The sequence below is a fragment of the Urocitellus parryii genome, chromosome 8 (assembly GCF_045843805.1).
Source record: "Urocitellus parryii isolate mUroPar1 chromosome 8, mUroPar1.hap1, whole genome shotgun sequence".
NCBI lineage: Eukaryota > Metazoa > Chordata > Mammalia > Rodentia > Sciuridae > Urocitellus > Urocitellus parryii.
In genome coordinates this window covers 7,167,729-7,193,338 of record NC_135538.1, presented here as the reverse complement: position 1 = coordinate 7,193,338, position 25,610 = coordinate 7,167,729, and the positions used below count along the sequence as shown (strand labels likewise).

Sequence of the window (25,610 nt, the reverse complement as noted above, 5' to 3'; positions counted from 1 at the left end):
TCTCATTTGATCTTGACCATGGTCCTAGGATATGTAAATATCACTGCCCTTCTTGCCTGGGTAAGAAAGAGAAATCCAGAACACATAGGAGTTATGCCACTTGTTTGAGGTCCCACGACTACCAAGGGACCAGACCAAGATTCCGTGGAGGGTCTCTCCAGAGCTGCTCTTACCCGTGCTCTGACTCCGTGGCTTGGGTTGGCCTGTGCTTGGATTGTCTTCTGCTTCTCCACTATGTCACAGGCCCCTTCAAGGCAAGAATGAGGACTGGCTGGCTCGCCTTTGACCACCCCTCAAGGGAGGTAAGAGACGAGGCAATGCCTCTTACTCTGTAGATGGTGCCATTTGTTGTCAGACCATTGGGGTCACTTAGAGGTGGGCTTTGGACTTCTCACCAGCGGTACTTAGTGAGGGGTTTTGTGAGCAGCATTGCTGGCACTGGTGTGTCTGGTGGCCCTCGCAGGGGACCCGAGGCAGGGAGAGCTCCCGGGAGGACAGAGCCAAGGTATGTCCAATGGCTCTGGGATCTGGTGCAGAGTGGCCAGCCTTATGGCAGTTCAGGCCCTGGTCCTAGCCAGGTGTCAACTTGCTTGAGCTGGGTGATGCTGTGAGGGTCACTGTGCCCTGTGGCTCAGAGGCATACACACAACTCTGCCCACACAACCTTTTCCCCTGGTCCTGGGCCCTAAGTTATCAGCAGCCTCTCACTATTTTAAATGCTTTTCCACAGGCACCAGAAAATTTCCAGTAAATTCAGACACCTGAAGGTAGCCCAAAGGTGCCATGGTTAAAAGGAACTGATCTGGCTCATGCCTATGTTCCCATTGGATCAATAAGACAAATGTACCTTATAGTTTGGGGACAGTTGTGCTGGCTCTATAGGCACTCAGAATGTCATACTGCAGTTGGCTCTTCCTGCCCTCAGAATCTGGCCTCAAACCCAACCCTCGGTCTATGGCATGAAGACAGTGCAGTGATCACAAATGTCCAGATTCAGGTGATGATTCAGGTAGATGCTGTACCTTGAACAGTCACTCAAAGTTAATGAGTGTAGGAAAAATACTGTCGCATGCAGTGTTTTTAATCTTAGCATTAATAATACACATTTCCTGCTTAGAAACTCATTTTCTTCCTTTAAGTAGCAGAAAACATGAAAAGAGTGAGTTTAATCATCGATGAGACCAAATTTTAAATTGGGGAAAGAGAGCTTACGCTGTTTAGCAAAAAAGAAAATGTCCAAAAAGACGTCTCAGCCTCTGGGCTTTCCAGCCAGAAGAGAACTGAGCTTAACAAACGCACCACACTACACAGACCCTCTTACGAGGCACCGAGGCTGCAGTTAGACCCAGCCTTGCCCACCTGACAGATCCCAGTGCCAGGAATGAACAATAGAAACCTGGAGGCAGGGGTGAGACGGCTGTTGAACGGCTTTCACTAGGGAAGGTGTGGACATATCCAGACAGTCTGCTCCTGAACACGTGGAGCACAGTCAACATCCATGTTTTATTACTGTGAAGGTGTCCTGGGAAGAACTATAGTAATGCGTGGAAACAGAGTCCAAGAAATATTAATCCCGGCTCCCCTTCTGATCTCGCATTAGTCCAGCATGGCCTTTAACTCTTCATCTTGTTACAGCTATTAGAAGATAGCAAACACACATTTCATATGCTTTTCAAGTATTTATAATTAGAATATTCTTAAATAGTCAGTTTCCAATTCCTGTTTAATGGCATGCCATGCAATTAGTTATTGTCCTTACTCCTGATCTTCTTAGACATTTCACTTCATGATTTTTTTTTAGCTGTGTAATCTGTCAAGGTGTAATATATGTGTGTGTGTGTAGGTGTGTATAAATTATTTGAAATTTTTAGTGACTATGTATTGTATTGACTGCCTTTACCATTTTCTCGGTCTCTCTGTAACCTCTTTCCTTAGGAAAATAAACACACACTAAACAAGCCCCAGCAATCCGGCATGAGCCAGATTGGAGTACCCTGCCTAAAGCCCACCCTCTCAGTTTCCCTTTCCAAAAACCGTTGGAATTATTGCTAATATATGATTCATGCATTGAATTTATTAACTGGTCCCCCACGATGTAGTCTTTTAACCTTATCTACCATTGGCCTAGTGACAAAACAGGGTGAACTTGGAGCTGGAGTTCAGGTTCCTATTTATCACGAGTTAATAATAAGAAGAAAGAAGCAAATACAGTTATTGTAATGTCTGTGGGTAGAAGAATAAAGAACTCTAAATGGGCAAGCCACTCTAAAAATGGTGCATGGAATAAAGACAAGGGCTTGTCTGGCCAGAAATGAGGATAAACTAACAAGGCAAAGTGGTAAAGATAGTGGACTGCAGTCAGGACAGCCCTTAACCAACGGGATGGACAAACCCTGGGCAACGTATACCACCAAGGAGGCCCCACAGCCCTGGGAAAGAGACGGAGTTTTCAGTAAGTGGTGCTGTAAAAAACAATGACTCTTAGACAACCCACATTCAGAGGTGGAGTCAAGGTAGACTCGGGACTTTGATGTCAAAGTAAATGAACGGTAAAGTGAATGAAGGGAAATACAGGGACCTGTGACAAGGTCGGGGAAAGACCTCAGAAAGAAACTTCCTAAAGTCTCAGTGATAAGCCCCAAATTGATTCCTATGGCAAGCTCGCTTCTAGTTAATGACATTGTGATGTTGACTGACTGATGACAGAGAGTAGTGGTGCAGCAGAGCCCAACACCCCAGCCCCATTATGGAGATGGTACCCATGCACAGCCAGGGCTGCAGTGACCTCACCGCCTGCCGGGCACCAATCCAGACACCTGACGTGGGCCAAGTCCTCACGAGGTGCGTGCTGGCGTTCTCAGATGACATAACTCGCCCAAAATCTGGGACCCAGAATTTCTCCAGAAGAACTGGAAAGCAACCTGTGATCTCTGAACAACAGCGGTTCCTTGCCATCTCAGGAATATACGTGGAACTTCTGTCAATAAGAGAAAGAGCGTGAGCCTTGAGCATAGATAGAGCGTGCAGATGATTCCCCGAGAGGAAACCCAACAGACCACTGAACATATGAAAAGAAGCTGTGTGGGGCGAGGGGCTTGTTCAGTTTCTGTTAAACTGCAGTAGACGGGGACAGTCATTCAAAGGAAACCTGTGGTACAGATTTGCCCCTCATAGACAAGATCCATGCGAGGTGAACTAACCTTGCAGATTTCATTGTCCCCTGAGAGCTGGCCTGCACCTCCCCAGGAGCTGCTTCCCTGTGGGCATCACTGGCTGCAGGACAGAGATGCAGAGCAGACAGGAGCCCCCAGACACACGGCAGGTCCTGGCCACTGTGCATACACAGAAGGCCTTTCCTGAATGCGGCACACAAAAATGTCTCTGTTCCCATCTGAAATGCTCAGTGTCAATTTAATAATTCAATCCTCAAAGTTAGTGGTTGCATCCCCCAAATTTTCTTTGGGGTAACCCTCATTTTTAATGATACTTTTGTGTGTTTCATATAGTTTCAGGCATGGCTTCTGTCTTCAGAGAGCACACCATCTTCCTGATTAGGAAGGTAAAAATCCCCTACTGGGGACGAGGTCCTCCAAGTCCCTGAGGAGGCATGTACACCTGGTCCTTGGCCTCTCCTAGGGCGACCAGCTGTCCTGGCTTGCCTGGAATTGAGGGCATTCCCTGGGACCTGGAATTAACCATGTTAAAACTAGGATGAACAAAGGACGGTTGGACACTCCGAACACTCCACTAGTAGAAATAATGACTGGCAAAGTGTATAATTCTGACCCAAGTGAACAACTCAGGTGTGTAAAGGGGGGAATGGGGTTAAATCTGGTGTGCCCATTTGATTTACTTATTGGAGAAATGATGACATTTACATGTAAAATAACAATGTAGAAATGTTGTTGATATCATACTAAGTTCCAAAAAGCCTGGATATAAGTTCGTGCAGATGCGTGATTTCAGCCGTATTTTACAGCGTTGCTTGGAAGATTGGTTTTGGAAGAAGAGGCTGCCCATGCAGGGCCCTGAAGAGGCAGCCTCTCCTTGCTGCTGCTTACGCTTTTCTCAACTAATGAAGACTCACCTTTCCAAAGGCAGAACTGAAGGAGGCGTGAAGTAGCCTGACATTACTGTGGTGCCCATGAACCCGAGGCATGGACCACACGCCGCTTGGTGACAGAAATCCAGTCAGATTCAACTCAGTGGGATTTCTGAGCAACAATGGCAGGTTTGGAAGTGAAAGCATACAACAAAGAAGAAGCACCAAGTCCCTTCTCAGCAGGCCCAAGAGCTAGAGGGACTGAGAAGCTGAAGCTAGTAAGAAAAATGCTGCGGATGGTCTCTTAAAGCACGTACCCACTCACTCCCACGAGAACACAGATTCTCAGCCAAGAGCAGGCTCCACAGAAAATCCAGTGCAGGAGAAATCACGTCTCTGGCCACTGAGGACCCTGACTTGGAAACTGTTACAGATGGTGAGAGGCCCCCATTGTCCAAAGCAGGATCGAAAAGTGAACCTGGCTGCTGTGGTTTGGATATGGTTTGAGTCATCCCCGGGGTTCATGTGTCTGGTCCTCACTGTGAGGTCCTCTGAGGGTGGGAACTTAGTCTGTCCATTCTGCATAGAGGTGATAGGTGGTTGGGATCAGTTATCGGGGGAGTCCCGGGGATCAATCTGGTGTGATTCTGCCAGACCAGCAGATGACACGCTCGCACGCGCTCTGTCTCCTACCCGGCGATGCCTTGTGTCATCCAGGGCCTTTGTTAGCAAGAAGGCCACTACCAGGTGCGTCCCTTGAACAACCAGAACGGTGAGCTAAATAAACCTCTTTTCTTTGTAAAAGGAATCCAGGCTCCAGCTACTCCTTCAGTAATGAAAGGTGGATACAGCACAGACTGAAACTGGGGAAGAAACTACAGTTGCCTCCCTCAGTACAAAGACTTAAAAAGGCCATGGCTTCATTAGCAGGAATTTAGATTTTAACCGACCTGTAGTGTTTAATAGCTACAGTGTGTTTCCATGTCATGCCTCTAGCATTGTTCTTTACTGTACCTGCTTTATTTGTTTATTTGTTTTCAGTGCCCAGGATGGAACAGGGCCCTTATGCAAAGCATGTGCTGCCACTGAGCAGCACTCCTGCCCCAAGTCCTTTAACATTGTCTTATATCAGTGATTCTTTTTTACTACGTAGCAAGATACATGTATTTGATTCATAAAGCAATAACGTATTGATCTGGATGAGATTACATACTATGTGGGGTTATTCGGGTTATTGAAACTTCCAGTCACAAAATGCAATAGCTAAGTATGCTTCAGGAGTTTTAAATATATTATTTTTAGCATCAAATCAGCTTTACGAGGAAAGTTGTTGTCATTTTTCCTATTTTTCCAAAGAATGGAATTGAGGCTGGGGGCAGCTTTGTGCCTGCCGTGGGATAGGACAGCATGGGCCTGCTTTCCCTCAAGTCCACCTGACTGCAAACCGCCCTCCTGTCCCTGCCCACCTGCCTTGAGAGCAGCGGACTCAGTGGCCTAGTGGGCTTGTGACCTGGCTGGCTTGTGACCTTGGGGGCTTTCAGAAACAGACTCCAGGGCTCACCTGGAGCTTCAGGTTCAGCAGGGGTGTAGCTGGGCCTGGGATTTGCCACTCCAGATGCTGCTGAGCTGCAGTCTGGTCAGGTCTGGGTCCTCACCTGGAGCACTGATGGCCCAAAGGGGCAAGCTTCAGCTGTGGTGTTTCCGTTGCCATGGTGACTGGCTGAAACCAAGCCTGGCCCTCTCCAGAGAAAGGTCACAGGTCATGGGAAGTTCGGGTCTTCAGACTGTGGCTACCACTCTGGCTGTGGCTACCACTCCGGCTGTGGCTTTCTCTGCCCTAACCCTTTGCCTTCTGATCCTCCTTGTGCACATTAGGGGTGATGAGAAAATGTCCTCCACCTTGTCGGTGCCCTGATCTCCCCCATATGCGGGTTTTGAATGCAACAGAACCTTCCTCTGCTCAGCAGAGGAGTCTCATCCAGGTCCTGAGCTGTGTGTCAGGTAGCTTTGTATCACTGTGACCAGGACGACTGACAAGGATGACTTAGGGAGGACGAGCTGATCTGGCTCCAGGGTCAGAGGTCTTGTGCGTGGTGGGATCACTCCGTGGCTCTGGTGATATAGAGAGAGAAGGGGAAGGGCCCACAGGGAAGATGCACCCTCCCAGGGTACCCCCCCAGTGACCCCCTTCTCTACCCATGTCCCACCTGCCCACAGTCACCGCCCAGTCAGTCCATTCAGACTCGCATGGACTGTTTGGGTTATGGCTCCCTCAGTCCAAACATCTCACCATGATCACTCCTACGTCAACACAGGGGCTCTGCCGAGACACCTCAGATCCACACCTCAACAGGCCGCATCTCCAGCGGCCTTCCCCAGTCATCCTGGAAGGTGGACCTCGAGCTGCAAGTGCACTATTCTCTCATGCAAGAGGAGGGTTTGGAGTGACCAGGTCCTGGCCTTAGGAGGTGCTAGGGCTTCAGAGTGAACAAGAGGCCTGGGCCCCTCCCCTACAGCTCTGCAGTTAAGGCTCTGCACCTCCCAGAGCAGCCTCCAGCCTCACACTTCATGCAACCTGCTGACCACCTCCGCCATATGCCCTGGGTCCTCCTTTTCTTTTCCCCGACCAGCTGAGACCCACAGTCCAGTTCTTCAGTCCCCAGTTTGCAAGGTTCCTGCTGCTGCCCTCCCCCCGCCAGCCGGGCTGTGCGCACTCCGGGAGCCTCGCACTTGCTGCTCTGCCCTGACTAGCTCCTGGGCCTTCAGTGCTGCCCAGCTGCCCTGCGGTGTGTCCTGACCCCTCACTCTGGTGCTCAGGCTCTGTTCTCTGCAAACTTTCAACCTGCCCCTCCCCACCCAGTCCCTCCCCTCGCTCTCAGAAAACCTCTCACTCTCCACCTCCCTGGGGAACAGGAGGCTTGGGACAAGCTTCTCCACTGAGGCAAGAGCCCCCAACCCCACCTCACCTCCCACCTCTTCCTCCTGGTGGTACCATGGGGGGCAGGAACCCCACCCCTGAGGAAGGCCTTTCCTCCTACCCCTCTCTGGCTCGCCCTCCCACCTGCTCAGCAGCTCCCATCCCTCCCCACCTTGGCCCCTCTGACCTCAGTCTGTCCTTCACTGGAGGTTTTTGCCGTTCCACGTTTGAACCCTCACAATGTCCCTGACCTTTGGAGCCACCTTCCTTGGCCCTGAATCCCTCACAGTGTCCCTGACCTTTGGAGCCACTTGCCTTGGCCCTGAGTCCCCCCACAGCTAAGCACCTGCATCCTGTCCAGGCAACCCCTCCCTGGCAGCCTGAGCAGGCTCCACCAGGTGGTTGTCCCAGACAATCGGCTCTCCCAGGGTCTCCCAGGACCCCAGGACCCCAGGCTGCTCTTTACCCGCCGCCTTGCTCCTGGCCTGGTGTCAACCATCTGAGAGGAAGAGTGGGATCAGTGCTCCTGGGCGCAGAGTCACATAGCAGCTGGTCTGCACCCTCTTTCTGTTCGCCTCCTGCCCCTCCGTGCCCCGGCACACCCCCTGCTCCCCTTGCTGCACACCCTGCGGATTTCTGCAGACACTAGTCATATAGGCCCAGCTCTTGGTCTGCTGGTTCACACACACTTCCAAGAAACAGGAACCCCAAACCTGGAGAAGATCCGCAGGAAGCACTCTATTTGGTGAGATGCAGAAGGAATTTTTTGTTCCATTGTGTATTTCATATTTCCAACATCACCACAATTTCCATGTGCCTACTTGGAAGAAGAAGCCTACAGGAGATTTTCATGTCAGTGATTTTACTTTTCTTTAGTTTTTCAGTAATACTTTCTATCTGTAAACAACCTAAGCCTGACATGATTTATTGGTAAATTACCCCTAAATGCCTGTGTTTATCTTAATCTCTTTGAGCAGGCCAAAATCCATTTGCTTTTCAAAAATCGTGTAAACAATGCTGCTGTAGCAGACTTTTTCTAGACTATTATGAAAATGTTTATTTTATTTATAAGTCATGTGAAGCAGTTTTCAGAACTTTCTACTGTGTAGCAACATTAACAGCAATTATTATAGTAACGTGCTGTTGTGATGCTTATTGGCCATATTATAGTAATTTCATCTCCATCTTTGAATTATTAAATGAACAAAGTAAAATGTAAATATCTTTACATGCAAATCTTTTGGAATTTTTCCACTTTTTGACATTAACACATAAGTTTACTAGAAATTCCAACAATTTGTGTTTCATATTAAGATCACAGTTTTCAACTAAGCAAAATTGTAAAAAATATTTATGTACCCATCACCCAAAATGAACACATGTAAGCATATTGTCATATTTACTTCAGATTTTTAAAGAAACAAACCACTACAGATCAAATTGGAACTCCACTTACTATTACAGTGTAACAAATAACCCCAAAATTTACTGATGAAAGAGACTAGTTTCTCATGCAGTTTCTGTGGGTCAGGAACTTAGAATGGGTATAACAAGGCATGTGTTTGCTCTGTAAGGTGCAACCTCAGGTACGGGGCTAAGGGATGACCTTATAGCCAGGGCAGGACCATCAGAGGTGTCTTTGTTACATGCCTTAATATACCAGGCAGTCAGTACTGCTGTCAGCTGAAATGACTGCACATGGCCTCCCGTGGAGCTCAGGCTTCCTCCCAGCATGGCTGCCTCAGACTTCTCTCGAAGCAGCTCAAATGTGGGCTTGCTCCTGAGGTAGAAGCCACATTGCCTTTCTGACCAAAGCTTGAAAACCACCCTGCATTATTTCCATTGATTCCATCAGTTCCAGGAGGGTGTCAAGCTCTTCCTGGATTCAAAGAAAAGGGACCTGGGCTCTGCCTTCTGATGGGGTCTGGCAAGGCTCCAAAATAGCATGTGGGGGTGGGAAATCTGGCCAGGGCATTTTTGACTAGACCAAAAGTCCCAATCTCCCTCCTAAGGGACATCCACTCTCGTCCATTATACATAGGTGGGCATGCACGTGAGAGTGTCTCTTTACAACTCCATCTCTCTAAAAATTAATCATAGGACCAAGCAATCCAGTGTTCCACCAGGCATTGTTAATACTCTCCCATTATTACTTATCAAGCCAGGTTGGGGGAACAGGACATTAATGAAGCAGTATGTGCATTTTACATACATACATGTGACTTCATTATACTATGCTCTCTATTTTCTAGTAACTTCTAGTCATTAGAACTAAGTAGCACTATTTGACTTCATGAAGCATTGCTATGTTTACATTACATTCACATTTAGGTCCTCAGTTGAGCCTTACTGAAAATAAAATTTGATAGGTTCTTAAGGCTTAAGGTCATATTTTGTGTGAATCAAATAAAATAATGGATAGTAAAATACTTTGTAAATTGCATAGAACTATTAAGATGCCACTTAATAGCTCTTAAGAGATGTAATTACATCTCCCATTACATTTTTGAGTGAGCTAGTTAGGTATTGTAATCCTGGTCTGCCCTTGCCCCTTCTGATTTCTCTGCTGATCCTGCCTTTCTCTGTGTGTCAAAATACAACCAGTTCTTGGAGGCTGGCTCCAATGCTGCCGCCTCCATAAAGCCTTTCCTGACACGTAACTCCCAGCTGGGACTTGTCACTCCCTCCTCGGAGCTGGATGAGCATTCTGTGTTTCTCCTATGGCATTTAAACACATTCCCCTTTGTGCTGTGGGCCCCATCCCACATCCCTGGTGCTTGGCTGGAACCAGAGCCCAGTGTGGATCTGCCTGCTGTGCACATGACACGCCCCCATCCAGCAGCAATCCCTCCCTAACAGGCTTTTCATGAATGAATGAGTGAGCCATTTTTTTAAAAGCAGGCTTAACTTGCTTATTCCTCTCTCTGGTCATGGAGAATGCAAGATTTGGAAGCACTCTAAATGTGGCAATATCTTGGGGAGCAGAAATCTTCCCCGCTCACCGGCCGGCAGCCAGAGCACCCTGGCCTCTCTGAGGGGCCCTTTCCCATGGTTATCTCACCATACTTATCTACAGGGTCTCTGCTCTCTGGTTTGGAGCAGATGTGGATGAAGAAGAACCAGGAGAGAAAAGAGTTGGCACAGGAGGCCACTGGGTCTCCAAGGGAGGCTGCCAGCCTCCAGAGCAGCAATAAGTTATTAATAGAAGTGTCCTGGGTCCACCTTCACCTTGGAAACCCTGCAATGACAGAGGTGAGAATCCTGCATCCCAGGTGCACTCCAGAGAGACGCACAGGGGTGGGTGCCTGCCGCTTGGGACAGAGGGGGTCTAGAAGGCTCTCCTCGCTGCTTTCCAAGTGGGAAGACAGAGAGCACTGCAAGGAAGATCACATGGCCCCAGCCAGACCTCCACCGGTGACACCTTTGTTCCTGCATTTCCTGAAAGAAACAGAGTGAAGCAGGGGCTCACAGAAAACCAGGTCCTACTCCGTGCTCACCCACCAGGACCCTGGCCTTTCTAAATGGCCACAGGTTTGAAGAGAGTTAATAGTATTTAGCAGTCATGGGTTTTCCTCTTGTCAAACCTAGGTGTGAGCCAAGAAAAAGACATATAAACTGCCAGGACGACATCTGTTCTAGAACTTTCTCTTCTTTTCCCAAGCAAACGTAATTTTAGGACCAAGATGCATAACTCTTGTACTCAAAATTTGCACCTCCCCCCAGCCAGTTGGCTCTAAGAACCATATGCAGTAGCCAGAGTGATGCTTGAAGGCAAAGAAAAACCAGGCTGGTGTGATACTAACATTTTTTTTTTTTCACTAGTCATAGGAAATTTTAGAGCAGACATAGGCAACATCCAACTGGTGTAAATATGATGCCTCCAATCAGTTTCCTGATCTCTCCAAGTCTGTTTATTCATCTATGAAATGAGGAAAATATCAGTGTCTCCCTCACAAGGTGTTAGGTGGACTTACTGAGATGTTGCCCATAAAACAACAGCTTGAAAGCCTGTCCCACAGAGTAAGAAGTAAATGTTAATTGTCAATAAAAATTAATTTCGGCTGCTGGATTTCAGATTTGAGGCATGCCATGGGGTGAGGTGTTCTCTGCGTTCACCTGCACACCAGGATGTATGTGCAGAGGAGACTGTCGCACCATTGACAGCAGCTGCCTGGCGGAGCCCTGCTACTTGGCTAACGTGTGTTGAGAGAGTGAATCCTTGGTAGTACAGGGTCATCAGGAGGTCCGTGTACAGTTTTTGCTTGTTTTTATCAATCCAGGTCATCATCATGGAAACCATTTGCATGTAAAATGTATTAAGAAGCGAATGTTTTGGATCTAGGAACTTGCACAGCCATGGGTGACGGGATCTCAGATCCCAGCAGGAATTAGAATGACTAAACAGATGTTAAGTTAATTTTGCCCCAGAACAGGCAGAATCAACATGGACCCCAGGTGTGGGAAAGACCAGGCCTGTCCTCACATGCTCCACAGCTGGGCAGGGACAGTTCAGGAGACGCTAAGGAAGGGGAGTGAGTATGGAATAAGGTGAGGTACTGGGACCAAGGTCTTTGCCCATGTGGAAATATTTGGAGTTCAGTATCCAAGTGTGGTTCACTCTTTGGGCCAAATAATTACGAACTGTCCAGTTTCAACAGGGTAGTGCTTGCAAAGCTGTGATCTCCAGGTGGACATCAGTGAATAACTCCATTGTCCTAAGGCTGGCCAGGACTTCCTTGAAGTTCTATCATAAAACCCGGCCCAAACTGGCCTAAGATTAAATGTTTTCCCACAGCTCTTTCCTGATTGCAATCAATTGGAAATGTTATGAAAATAATTCTGTTGTCAAGTCCCTCTTGCTCTTGCTCTCGGATACAAACCACCAAAAGAACAATAAACAAAGTGAAACTGAGCCCAGGACACAGAGGAGGGAAGGAGCCACCTGCGAAGTCTGCTAAGAAAGAAAGCTGAGGTTTGACCCAAAGATTTTAATTGTGTGAATCAAGTCCCTGTTTTAACCCGTGGTGATCCGTCAGCAGCCCTGACTCTCTCATTGGCTTTCTTGTTGGAGAGAGGCCACACCTGCTCTGAGTTACTCCGTGTTGCCTGGGACGGCAGTGTCCCGGCTGTGCACACCTCGGAGATGCTCCATTTCATAAAGAAGCAGTTTGCCCTGAGCTGCTCTGTTCTGAGCACAAGTGCCACCTGAGAATGACCATACCTTGTTTGTACAAGCAAACAGCCGCCATCCGCCCAGCACCAACCGTAAGACATAAACTGAATCATTTATCTGTGCCAACTGGATTAAATCAGGAGCAGGCGGACACATGGGCATATACAATCATGTCAGAAACACCAGACACAGGAGCTCATCAGTCATACCAGATGTAACCCCTCAGCTAAGGCCACAAAAGGAGAGCACCCCAAGACTGTGCACGGTGGCAACACTAGCCCCTGCGCCTGGTCGTTCACCAGGAGCCTTGCCCCGTAAGATTAACGCAGTGAGAACCTGCGGTTCTCTGTCCCCAGACCTCAGCTCGGCAGTTTTACCTGGTGTCAGCCCACTTTGAAACTGCCTGCCAAGACCCTACTTCATCTCTTATCTGGCCATCGTCAGGGACCCTCTGCATTCGTAGTGTGATCTGAGAGGCATGGATATTGGTAATGACGATGAGAATGGAATAAAAGACTTGTGATTGCCATGTCCCAACCACCTACCAAAACCGAGAGAACTCCGTGACTTAAAGCTAAAGAAACTGACGCGGCTCGTGAAGTTGTTGTTCAATGAACTCTGAACTTGTGGAAGGACGCAGGGAGTCCGCCTGGTCTCTGTTAGTGGCACAATTGCCCAGGACAAACTCTCCTCTAGAACTCTTCATTGCGTGTCTGTCTATGAGAATAATCATTTTAGTGATATAAGCAACCAGGGGTTGGTGTCTCACACTCGTTCTGTGGTCACAGAATCAGAAAATTCTGAAAGGGCAATTGCCCAGATTCCAGACGATTCTTTAATTGGATGTGAGAAGATTCTAGAAGGATTCCAGAAGGGTATGTCAAAGTCAGAAAGGTGGAGGTGGAATTAGAATACGACTTTTAATCATCATATCAAATTCAGTCGTTTTAAGAAGCTTTAAAAATACATGTTAACCCGGGAAAAGACCAAGGTTGCAGTTCTGCAGGCCCGTTTTCACGTTCTGGAGAATTTGTTTTTCCAGGTTTAAAATCTGATCATATAGCCAGCGGTGCCGCCTGTAGTCCCAGTGGCTCAGGAGGCTGGGGCAGGAGGATCACAACTTCAAAGCCAGCCTTAGCAACATAGCAAGGCCAAATTAAAAAAAAAAAAAATTGAATGGCTGGAGATGTGGCTCAGTGGTTATGCCCTTGGATTTAATCCCTGGTCCCAAAAACAAAACAACAACAACAACAAAAACCTGATCATACAGAAAATAATTTTGTAATAAACTCAAAAAACAGGGGTATGTAGTCAAAGAAACTTTTAAAAGTACTTTTTAGGGGAAAAAAAAAAATATATATATATATATATTGGAACTTTCTTGGAAAATTCATGATGTGTGATCACAACTGAGGTGCTAACTTGTGGCGCTGACCCGCTTGAAGTCTCTGAAGGCTCCGGGAGGGAGGGCACTTCCCACCCAATGGGCCCCTTTTATCTAGGCCTTGAAGAGTGACTTTACTAGACAGAGAAGAGATTGAAAATTAAAATAAAAATAGAAAAGTGGTTCCAGACAGAGAGAGAGGGAAGTTCAGAAGTGAAACAAACGGAGTGTGGGTGAAAAGTGATGGGGCTGAGGATTTGGGAAATGGTCAGGGCATGATGGGCAGAGCTTGAAACAAACACCAAGCCCCCAATTCTGTCTGTAGCAGTGGGGGCCTCTGACTTGACGAGGTCTCAACCATTCCCAAGGCAAGACCCAAGGGGCATCCTCCCCGTACCACAAGCAGGAGCTCTCATTGCTGGACGGCAGGCGATCACGTTTTCCTACGTACCTTATAAACACAGCTGGTGGAGGGCCCCCCACTCTCTCCATTGGTGGAGCGTTATTAAAGATAGTTCAGCAGCCGGCTTTTGGAAGCAGGGCCCCTGAAGCTCGAACTTCAGGTGTTAGGAGTTAGGATGGTCTGGTGGGACAGGGAGCCAGAGAGGCCACTCCCTCTAGGACTCAAGGTGACCTCCTTTCCCATGTGGAGAAAGACCCGTGTCGGGTGTTGGACTTAATTCTGCCTCTTTTCTCTCAGGTAGCTCCTCTTTTGTCCTTTTGTTGCTGTTTTGTGTTGTTTTGGTTCCTGGGATTGAAGGTCGCTTCACCCTGAGCTGCGTCTCCAGCCCTTTTTGTGTTTTATTCTGAGGCCTGGCCTCCCTGAGTGGCTTCCGGCCTCACCCCGTGGCCGAGGCTGGCTTTGAACTGCAGTCCTCCTGCCTCAGCCTGGTGTGAGCCACCTGTCTGGCATCCTTGGCCTTTTTCCTGCAGCACTTCTCTGAAGGGGTGTTCCAGGTATCACTCACCTTCCTCCATCGTTCGGTCTGCTGCCCACCGCCTCCGTCTGTCCGAGGAAGGACTCCCTCACAGGTGTCCTCACCGCGGGTGGGAGGGGACACCACCAGGCCCTGCTCTTATCAGAACTGCCCGGAGCCTGTGGAGGGACCCTTCCCATCTGCATTTCCTGAGTCCTTATCTGTGGTTTGGGGTTTTTAGTAATGGTTGGGTCCTTTTATCTGGAAATTGTGGGAGAGAGGAGTCCATAAAACGGTGACTGTGACCTTGGGAACTGGGAGTCAGTATTGATTTTTTGGTCGTATTTCCTAAATGTATGTAGTACTTCCTCAGCTCTTTGAATCTGGGCCCCCTCTGGATAAACGTGGACATTTCACACTACCCACCTGTGACCCTGTGCCCTTCTGGGGGCCGACACAGTGGCCCTACATGTGTGTGCTCTGGAGGCCAGGTCCAGCTGTCATCCCTGGGCCCTGTTTTGTCTTCTGACTCCTGCGTTATCTCCTCATGCCCTTTACCTGTTGTCCAGCCTTTCCTCCCTTTCTCCCTCCTGCCTTCCTCTCCCTCCTGCCTTCCTCTCCCTCCTGCCTTCCTCTCCCTTCCCCCTCCTCCCTCCTGCCTTCCTGTCCCTCCTCCCTTCCTCTCCCTCCTCCCTCTCTCCCTCCTCCCACCCTCTCCCTCCTCCCTCTCTCCCTCCTCCCTTACTGTCCCTCCTCCCTTCCTCTCCCTTCCCCCTCCTCCCTCCTGCCTTCCTCTCCCTCCTCCTTCTCTCCCTCCTTCCTTCCTCTCCCTCCTTCCTTCCTCTCCCTCCTCCCTTTCTCTCCCTCCTCCCTCTCTGCCTCCTCCCATCCTCTCCCTCCTCCCTTCCTCTCCCTCCTCCCTTCCTCTCCCTCCTCCCTTCCTCTCCCTCCTCCCTTCCTCTCCCTCCTCCCTTCCTCTCCCTCCTCCCTTCCTCTCCCTCCTCCCTTCCTCTCCCTCCTTCCTTCCTCTCCCTCCTCCCTTTCTCTCCCTCCTCCCTCCTCCCTCTCTGCCTCCTCCCATCCTCTCCCTCTTCCCTTCCTCTCCCTCCTCCCTTCCTCTCCCTTCCCCCTCCTCCCTCCTGCCTTCCTCTCCCTCCTCCCTTCCTCTCCCTCCTGCCTTCCTCTCCCTCCTGCCTTCCTCTCCCTCCTCCCTTCCTCTCCCTCCTCCCTTCCTCTCCCTCCTGCCTTCCTCTCCCTCCTCCCTTCCTCTCCCTCCTCCCTTCCTCTCCCTCCTGCCTTCCTCTCCCTCCTGCCTTCCTCTCCCTCCTCCCTTCCTCTCCCTCCTCCCTTCCTCTCCCTCCTCCCTTCCTCTCCCTCCTCCCTTCCTCTCCCTCCTGCCTTCCTCTCCCTCCTGCCTTCCTCTCCCTCCTCCCTTCCTCTCCCTCCTCCCTTCCTCTCCCTCCTGCCTTCCTCTCCCTCCTGCCTTCCTCTCCCTCCTCCCTTCCTCTCCCTCCTCCCTTCCTCTCCCTCCTCCCTTCCTCTCCCTCCTGCCTTCCTCTCCCTCCTCCCTTCCTCCCTCCTGCCTTCCTCTCCCTCCTGCCTTCCTCTCCCTTCCTCCCTCCTGCCTTCCTGTCCCTCCTCCCTTCCTCTCCCTCCTCCCTCTCTCCCTCCTCCCACCCTCTCCCTCCTCCTTCTCTCCCTCCTCCCTTACTGTCCCTCCTCCCTTCCTCTCCCTCCTCCCTCTCTCCCTCCTTCCCTACTTCCTTCTTTCCTCTTCCTCCTTCTCCCTCCCTCCCTCCTCCCCCTCCTCCCTCCTTCCTCCCTTCCTATCCTTTCTGTGAGCCCATAAGGGGCCAGGGAGAGGATGAAGGGAAAGGTGTCTGGGGAGGAATGTGGCGGTGCTGTGGGGTGCTCAGGGCTTCACCCTCAACGGCCATCCTCAGGTGCTGGGCTCTACTTTTACGGTATCTCTTTAAGTGAGATTATCTTTAACTCTCTTCCTTATTCTGGTAAAATCTTTTAAAGACTGCCCACACCTCCCCATAGTGAACAGATGCTGAAACCCAGCTGCAGGGTCACTGGGGCAGGGGTGCTCCCAGGCCGTCCAAGCCACAGAGTCACAAGGGGAAGCCAGGTCCCCGGCCCTGGGCAGCTGGCTGCACAGCCCTGCAGGGCCAAGGTCGGTGCTTTCTAGAGGCGCGGAGGTCGAAGAGGCCACCGGCACTGTCCCCAAAGCAGTCTGCCCTTGTGTTGCTCTGGAGCTTCTCGTGGGCCTGAGTCTGTTGGGGAGAAGGGCATTCATGCCGGGCTCTTCCCAGCCGCAGACCCTGCGCCCAGCACTGGGGAGGAGCCAAGGCCTCTGCCCTGCTGCATGCGGCTGTGGCTCCTGCACCCTGCAGTGGGTGCAGCCTGCACCTCAGGGCAGCGGGACAGCTGGCACGTCAGGACCCGGGCCTCTCAGTATGGAGGGGCGTGCAGCCGGGGAAACCCAAGAGACCATAAGTGGGCCCAAGGCAGCCTTCCTTCTGTTCAGGGCGGGTGGGTGGTCATGAAGGGTCTGATAGGGCGGGAGCACCCCCAGGAGGAAGGGGCTGGGCCTCAAGCCCTGAGCAGGCCAGGGCAAGCTCGTCTCCGTCTCCTGCTGGCCAGCATCTGTGCAGGGCAGCAGCGCCCCTTCCCTCTAGCCGGTGGAGTCCTCCCACGCAGAAGCCAGCCTCCTGGCTCTGCTGGCCCCAAGCAGGCGTGGTGCCTCTGGCAGAGCCCAGGATGGTGACAGAACTTACACCTGGGAGAGAGACCCATGGTCGACAGAGTGGGGCTGACAGGCAGGACTGAGGGCCGACAGGCAGGTGCCTTCTGTGGATGGGGACCCGCCCATCCCCAAATTCCAAGCAGTAACAGGAAGGGACAGCTCAATAACGCTTCATTGTACCAAACTCTCAAAATATCTCAATCAGTGTGTGTGTGTGGGTTCCCTAGGGTGGCCCAGCAAGTTTCCAGACACGGGGTTCCTTAAAGCAACAGAAACCTCTCACAATTCTGGAGGCAGAACCTGTGAGGGCTGCCCCCTCTCTGTAAGCTCCTGGGGACACTCTGCCTGGCCCCTCTGGGCCGCTGCAGCTGCTGGCAATCCGCAGCCCTCTTTGGCTTGTAGACACAGGACCCCAGTGTCTGCCCGAGTCCTCACGGGTCTTCTTCTTCTGGTGTGCATCTGTTTTCTTATAAGGATAGCTGTCACTGTGTCCGGGCCCACCCTGACCCCGTGTGAGCTCATCTTGACTAGTTACATCTGCAAAAGCTATGTGGGGGAATGCTATTTAACCCAGTAAAATACGCTACAATGAACTATCCTTGAGAAAGCATTTGAATAGCCAGTATCCTCTACGTAACAGTCACTTCATGAACTAGATTCTGATTTAATAGGTCTGGGGTGGGTTTCAGGCTTCCCTGAGTAATTCTGGGTTTCAGTTACCCCAAGTAATTCTGAGGAATAGCCTGTGTCAAAAACCACTTCTTAAAACCATCAGTTATTTTTTAGCAACATCATTATATCACTGATCATATTGCAGTTGGTGACATTTATAGGACATTTAACAGAGCTCAGGCATTGAGCTAAATACTTTATATGTGTAATCTCAGTGACATCATCAATATAGTTCTTCTCACTTCACAGACAGGGACACAAAGAGTCAACGATGTTAGGAACACAGAGCTGGGAACAGCAGAGCTAACCCTCCAGATGGTCTGGGTCCACTCTTGTCCACCTCGAGAGTCCTGCACAGATTGAGATCCTTTCATCTTTAGACAATCCCATTTATTTAGAGAAATCATAAGTGTTTTAAAATGGGTTATTGCATGTCTTTACCACAGAGCTACATACAGCTGCCTGGGAAGAGGGGCTGGTGCATCCCACAAGTCCTCTACCATGTGAGTTGGCACCTAAAGGACAGAAGTTGAGACCTTCCAAGGCATTGCTATTAAAATAGATTTAATATTTTCATTTCACAAGTTCAGACAAAAAGCCATGCACTTTAAAACACCTCTCCATCCCATGTCAAGCTCATTTGCATAACCACGCATTAAACTGTGGCTGCGAGGAGCTTTGGAGGATGTCTTCCAGGACCGCAAGCGTCGACAGGAGCCTTTGTCCCTCAGGGAGCCTCTAATGCGGAGCCAAGTCCATGCTGTTCTGGGTGATCACTGCCGGGTCTTTGGGTCTGCTCATCTCTGGGACCTGCTCTCATCCCCTGGACTCCTGCTGGGTCCTGGGTCTTTCCAGGTGCAACCTTCCAGACTCTTCCTCTGTGCCCTGGAGCTGGACCCTCCCTCGGTCCTGAGCTCTCTCTGTGCCTTTGGGTTCCTGGGTGAGAAGCTTACTGTCCCAGCCCTGGACCTCCCCTCCCTTCTCACCAAAGGTGGGGCCGGGGACTTCTCAGCCCAAAGCCCCCAACGGCACAGCCCGAGTGCTGCCGCAGAGCCTCCCCTGGGCCCTACTCCTGCAGGATCTGTTGACCTCCCACCCTCAGTAGATCTTTTTGTTTTCATTTATTTCTATGTGGTGCTAAGGATCGAACCCAGGGCCTCACATGCCAGGCCAGCCCCCTGCCACCAGTCATTTCTCTCTCTACGTCCCTCTCATGTTTAAATATTCATTTAGATATAGTTTCCTATATCTGCTTCCCATGAATTCTCTTGGCTCCCACCCTCTGTAAAAAGAGTGGAAACTGGTAAATACCTCGCGCTGGTATTTCTCCAGGCCTCATCTATGTAATGTGGATCGCACCAAATCAGACTTATCTAGAAATACCCGTGGTCAGTTTTGATACCCGCCACTCATCATGATGGTTCATACCTAAAAGAACAGCATTAGCTTGTTGATATTAAATGAAGATGCCCCAAATCTGCCATCCGAGCCTGTTAAAAATGTTCTTATCATGGCTAAAATTAAGAATGAGAAACTCCCCCTCATGGAGACCCAACCCGAACAATTTTCTTAATGACGATGATGATTGTTAACCACCAAGCTCTGTCGTGGCGCCTTACTGTTGAATAAAGATGGAACATGCCCGTGGAAGTCAACATTAGCAGATTCAACCATTTTAAATATAGCCAGGAGCACAGCATACCTGACATCCAAACCCAAGCTGGTATTGGTATTTTTAAACTCGGTGAAGAATGTAATGGCTGCTGATTTCAAGCTAAGACCTGATTAGGAACGGGTCCATTTATAACTTGTCTTAGTTCATTCTCTGTTGCTGTAACAAAATACACTTATAAGCTAGGCACTTATAAGGGAAATGGCTTTATTTAGCTCACAGTTTGGGGGCTGAAAGTCTAAGATGAGCAGCTCTGCCTGGTGTCTGGTGAGGGCCTCAGGGTGGGCGGATCACAATGGTGGGGGCGTGTGTGGAGGTGGCAAGTCAGGAACCCAGACTTCAGGGGTCAGCCTCGCTCTCTTTATAGAACCCACTTTTGAGGGAGCTAACTGTGGTTGTAAGAGCCACATGGGTCTCTTCCAAGGGTGTGCCCCAGTTACCCAATCATCTGGCAAGGGGCCTCACATCTTAAAGATTACACCACCTCTCAACACCATCACCCTAATCCCAAACCAAGCACATAAACCTTAGGGGAATAAACCACATTTCACCATAACACAGCTCCTCCTGGGACCATTGACGGAAACAAAGGCCCGTGGATATTGTGACTTGACTTCAGAGACTTCCCCTTTCCCCTAAGCAACACACGTAACGAACAGGTGCTATTTCTCATGGCTCAGAATTAAAGTCAAATACTGTGATCTTCTCTAATCTTCCAATCTCACAAGTAAAAGTCTGGTTCAGAGACTAAACAAGACCTTTATGGAAAACCCAGATGATGTCATCGGAGTTCATTCCTGGGCATGTGAGGAGCAGGCAAGGCAAGCACCTGAGTTTATAAGCCTTTTGTTCCTTTACCTTTGACCTTGGTGAACTGGATGTCTTTGTTGCTTTAGTTTTAAGAAAAATTTAGAAATCACAACTTTGACATATATCTAAGAATAGCTCGCCCCAGCTTTTATCATTAAAATCAAATTAACATAATGTCTATTTCAATTTAACTGGCAAGCTCTAAGAAAAGCCCTTAGTTGGAAACCCTTCAAAAGTACCTAATTTGGCTAGAGTTGCCTGTGCTTTCAGCAAAACCAGGCAATGTAATCCTCTTGGCCTTACACGAACAGCTGCTGGAGTCTTTTATCAGACTGACTTTCTGTTCATGCCAAGGAGAGCTATTCTCTTTGTGTAAGAGTGACTTTGAAGATTAATGAGTAACAGAATGGGTACACATGGATTTATGGACATTTGAAATTTTTAAATGTTTTTGCATGTGTACCCTTTGGGAAAAAAAAATCAGAGATGCCTCACTTGTTCTACATCGATGGCCTTAAAAGAAAAATAAACTTTAGTGCCTCTGATTCAGACTTGAATTCTCAACAATCCACAATGACCGCCCATTGACAGGAGGCAGGTTTTAGGTCTCCCAGGAACAATAAGCCTGTAGTAGTTTATTTTTGGAAAAGGCCTTAGCTTAGGAAACCTATGGGCTTCGGTGCCTGCTCACCTCTCTTTAAATGTGATTACCTCATCACAAGCCCCAACTGTTGCAATAGCAGGAATTGAGTTCAGAGATGATTAGGAAGCCCTAAGAGGCAGGGATCTGTCCCCTAATCACACAAGCCAGAGTCAAAACCAAGCTCTTGAATCCTTGCTGCTTCTGTGCTCTCTGCATTGGAAACATAAGTGTGCATGTGAATTTGTGTGCATGTCTTTAAAAACACACACTTTGTTTAAGTTCATTTATTTTATATTTTTGAAAATTGGCATGATCCCAGTCATTAAAAGGAAACCAGGCTAAGTATTACAAATGGAAAAAGATTTAATAAAAGGATCTACATCCGAGCTCCTTTGGAAGGGCTGGAAAAGGAGAGGGAAAAGATCAGGAAAGACAGCTCTCCTGCGTGGTGGTCAGCCCTGTCCTGCTGGATGGCCAGTTTCAAAGCCCACCACACCTGTGTGGTCATCTCCCTTGACTGACTACCAACTACCGTTCCTCTGCCAGGAGTGGCGCTGGAGACACCGCCAAGTCCTGCAGGAGAATCCCCACTCCCTCCCGTCCTCTGAGCTGTCACCAGCCTACACAGAGCCCTGCAGCAAAGGAGTCTGGGAAACGTGTGTCCTCACCTCCAACCCTGATGCGGAAAGCACCACCAGGCAGGCCACTCCTGGTGGGATGCCTGTGATCTTACCCCAGTACTTGAGCCATTTTACTTTTATGATCAATTCGTTTTATTTTAAAATGAAGTATGAAAAATTCTGTTTGATTATTTCTTCATTAAAGAATATTTTGTGGGTGTAAAGAATTTATTTAGGGGGCATCTGAATGCTCACAACTCAAAAGTGGCAGACCAGATTCTTTATAAGGTTCACTCTTGCTAAGTCTTGCTACCGAAAAGCACTCCTGTGCCCCTGCACTAGTCACTTGGCCACTTGAAGTTCCGCTGGGTGAAGCCAATTCTACTGCTTGGGTTTTTATATTTGGTGCTCATTGATATTTTTGAAGGCAAAATGTCGCCTTTCCTCTGGTAATTTAATACTCGGCTTGCTTTCTGAGGTTTACTGTCTGTGTTTTCTAGGTACATTCTTCACATGCTTAACCCCAGTGGGAAATTATTTCAGATAAGTAATCATCTGCAAGCTCACTTAAAATAAAATTGTACCTTCATAAACCAAAACTGATAATAAAATCCTCTTAAACTGCCAGGATTAGATGGCTAGTAATAGGCATCTGTGTAAAACTCTTCCATTTCAATTATCTTCTCAGCAATTCTGTGAGGTGGACCAGCTACCGTTACCCCCAACCTTTTTCAGATCACGAAGACAAGTCACCACTGGCTGTGGAACCAAGATAAGAAGTGGTGTCTTATTAACAAATAGGAGAGTTTGCTCATGAACTTACACTCAGAACTCCCGTCCCAGCGTGGCCTTCTCTCCATGCTGTGGTCTACAGCGGCGGTCTTCAGCCGGAACACACACTCCCACTGGAGACTTGCAGGGACGGTCGTGGCGGGGAAGGCCTGGGTGCTCCCAAGGCCTCCAGACCCCCACCACACATGTGTCCTCCTTCCCCAAGGGGATCTGAGAACAGGAAGCACAGCCCTCTCCCTCTCACCAGGACACACTGACTGGGGTTGACAACCTCGGTCAGCAGGCCCTGGGACAATCCAAAACACTGGTTTTGATATTAAGAAAGTGGTTAAGAAGTAAAGTAGCTCGTGACTGCATTAAATAACTTTTTGTAATCTGGGTGGTTTCCATTTTTTTTTCTTTCAGTAAAATTGTATGAAAACTGGCCACTAGAGAATAAGAAAACAATTTAGATGATAGATCAGGATGTGAATCTTGGCGCAAGACTGGGAAGGTCAAAGAACTGAGTGACACTGAGCTGTCACCAGCCTACACAGAACCCTGCCGAAAAGGAGTCTGGGAAATGTGTGTCCTCATGAGCGTGTAAACACTCTCCATTCCCATGAGGGTCTCTCCATTCCCATGAGGGTTTTCTTGGACCACAGATTATAAAAACGAAACACAGGAGAAGGACTGATGTTGAACCCCCGCTCATTCTAGTGATAAGACACGTTCATCCACAGAGCATAAGACCCCATGGGAGAAGCCACCCTTGTTGACTTTCTACCAAAAATGTACAAGTACATTTACAACAAAACTTTACTTTGTGTAATAATTATTTTTCAAAATCCACAACATCTTATGTTTTTCCAATTATGGTCTGAAAAAATTTTGATATTTTGAGACTTTTTAATAGCAGGAAATTTTTGAAACTCAAATTCTCTACACATATAAAATTTTTTGCACAAAGAAGCCTGATAGTCAATAAAAATTTTTTCTATATAAATGACACATTAAGATAATAGCATGTGGAAATAAAAATAATCATTCAAAGAGAAAAAAGATCCATGTTGAATTTTAGACTGTCAACTAATTTCCGTTGGATGCTGGTGAGTGACCATTTACGTACTATTGGATACACTAAAAAGAGGGCTATAACAACAATGTTATTTTAGAAATCAATATTTATAGTATACTAAAAATTATAGCCTTGATAAGTTACATAAACAAAGAAATTATTGATATGTTGGTATAAAATATGCATGTGATTCATTTGCAAAATTGATTTAAGGAGTAGAAGAGCAAAAATGTTTAACAGGAGATAAGATGCTCTAAAGATCAACCTCCCTGATCGTCTCCATGAGTGTTTTCTTTGTTTTCCCAGTTTGACCTTGTCTGCGTCAACGCATGGATGTTGGACCTCACCCAAGCCATCTTAAACCTTGGCTTCCTGGCTGGGGCATTCACCTTAGGCTATGCAGCAGACAGGTAGGTGCCCAGGTGACAACCTTTTACAGCAGTATCATGCAGTACATGCATATGTGCTTGTGATTCATATCCTTGAATGAGGGGGTAGGGGATAATTTAAGAGGCCAGACATTTACACATGGGTGGGTCAGAGAGTGAATTTAAAAATCGAGATTGAACTCCCAGTTTCCAGCTCAGCATAGAAGGGGCTTAGAAGTTGTCACAAAGTCCTAACAAGGATAATCTGGACAAATGGAAAATCAGCAGTCTTCATGGAGCTGTAAGAAAGTCGAAATCAGAGAGTAAACTTCAGCCCCCCGAGTTGGAGAGACAGAAATACTCGAATCTCCCTGAGCAGAAACCCCGGGGTGCCAGAGCTGTGGCAAGAAGGCTGACCTGAATTGAGGCTCGGGGTTTGAGACTTAACTCCAGGGGCCCCGTGACGGGTGGGGGACACACTTAGGTGTGTCCTGGAGCTCTCTCAGGCCCTCAGGGTAAATATTAAGAGAAAAGCCCTCATGCTTCCACCTGGAGGGATGAGAGGAGGGGGAGGACCATGCGGGAGCACTCTGCTCCCAACAGCCCACCCTCAGGGAAACTGGCCAACTAGAACCTCACCTCACCTTGGGGGGGGGGGCGTAGCAGAACCTAAATGCCTGGGGAAGGAAAATGCCCAGCTCCAGTTGGCGCTAGCCTGCCATGCAGCAGGAGGAAATCCCCCGTCCAGCCCACGCTGGCCATCCTATCCAAGTAGGGGGAGGAAGAGACATGAGTGATGGTCAGAGTCCTGAGGCTCACTGAAAGACAGAGCCCTTGTGGGACTATGGACACCCACTCCCTGACACCAGCTGCCGTATCCCCACAGCCTGTTTATAGCTGTTGCTTTTACTCAGTGCATCCTGCCCGGCTATCAAGAAAAAATTAAAAGGCTTACTAAAAGCCAGAAAAGCAAAACCAAACCAAAACAGCAATAAAACCAGCTTGAAAACAGCAAGCATCAGAACCAGGAGCAGACATGGTAAGGATGTTGGAATCATCAACTAGAAATGTAACACTACAGTCAACAAGCTCAGGACTCGAAAAGCAGACAGTTGGAAAACAGACGGGCAGTTTAATAGAGCTGGAACTTCTAAGAACCAAAAAGAAATGCAAGGGGTCAGACAGAAATAAAGAATGCCTTCATTGGACTTATTAGTTGATTGGCCTGGCTGAGCAAGGAATCTCCAAGAGACTACTTCAATAGAAGACACAAATCAGAAAAGCAAAGAGCAAAAAAGACTGGAATAAAACAGAGCCTGATATTCAATAACTGTGAGATAGCTACAGAAGTAAAGATGTCTGCATGAGAATGCCAAAAGGAGAAGAGAAAAGGAACTAGAGAAATATTTGAAACCGTAATGACTAAGAATTTACCCAAATGTGTAGATACAGCACGCTCAGATAATACCAAGCAGTGATTGCCCCCACAATTGCACACAGAGGTACATGGCCTTCAAACCACAGGGAATAAAGATATGGAAAAAAAACCCTGAAGAAAGTCAGAGGAGAAGAACACCTTACTATAGAGGAGGAGCAAAGACAAAACTTATATTCAACTTCCTATGTTGTCAGCTTTCTGTCACTGTGACAAAACACATGAGATGAAACAACTTAAAAGGAAGAAAGGTTTATTTTGGCTAACGGTTTCAGAGGTTTCAGTCTATGGTCACTTGACCCTATTTGCTTTGGGGCCTAAGGCAAGTCATACATCATAAAGTCCATGAGAGAGGA

General features: G+C 48.4%; 1 protein-coding gene across 1 annotated transcript in view; it reads left to right on the top strand.

The window, feature by feature from the left end:
- Window positions 1-25,610, top strand: part of Slc22a3 (solute carrier family 22 member 3) — an 83,696-nt gene that overhangs the window by 14,587 nt on the left and 43,499 nt on the right. The window contains exon 2 of the mRNA XM_077801759.1: window positions 23,758-23,861. Within this exon, the coding sequence (XP_077657885.1) occupies window positions 23,758-23,861 (104 nt within the window). The remainder of the gene's footprint in view (window positions 1-23,757; window positions 23,862-25,610) is intronic.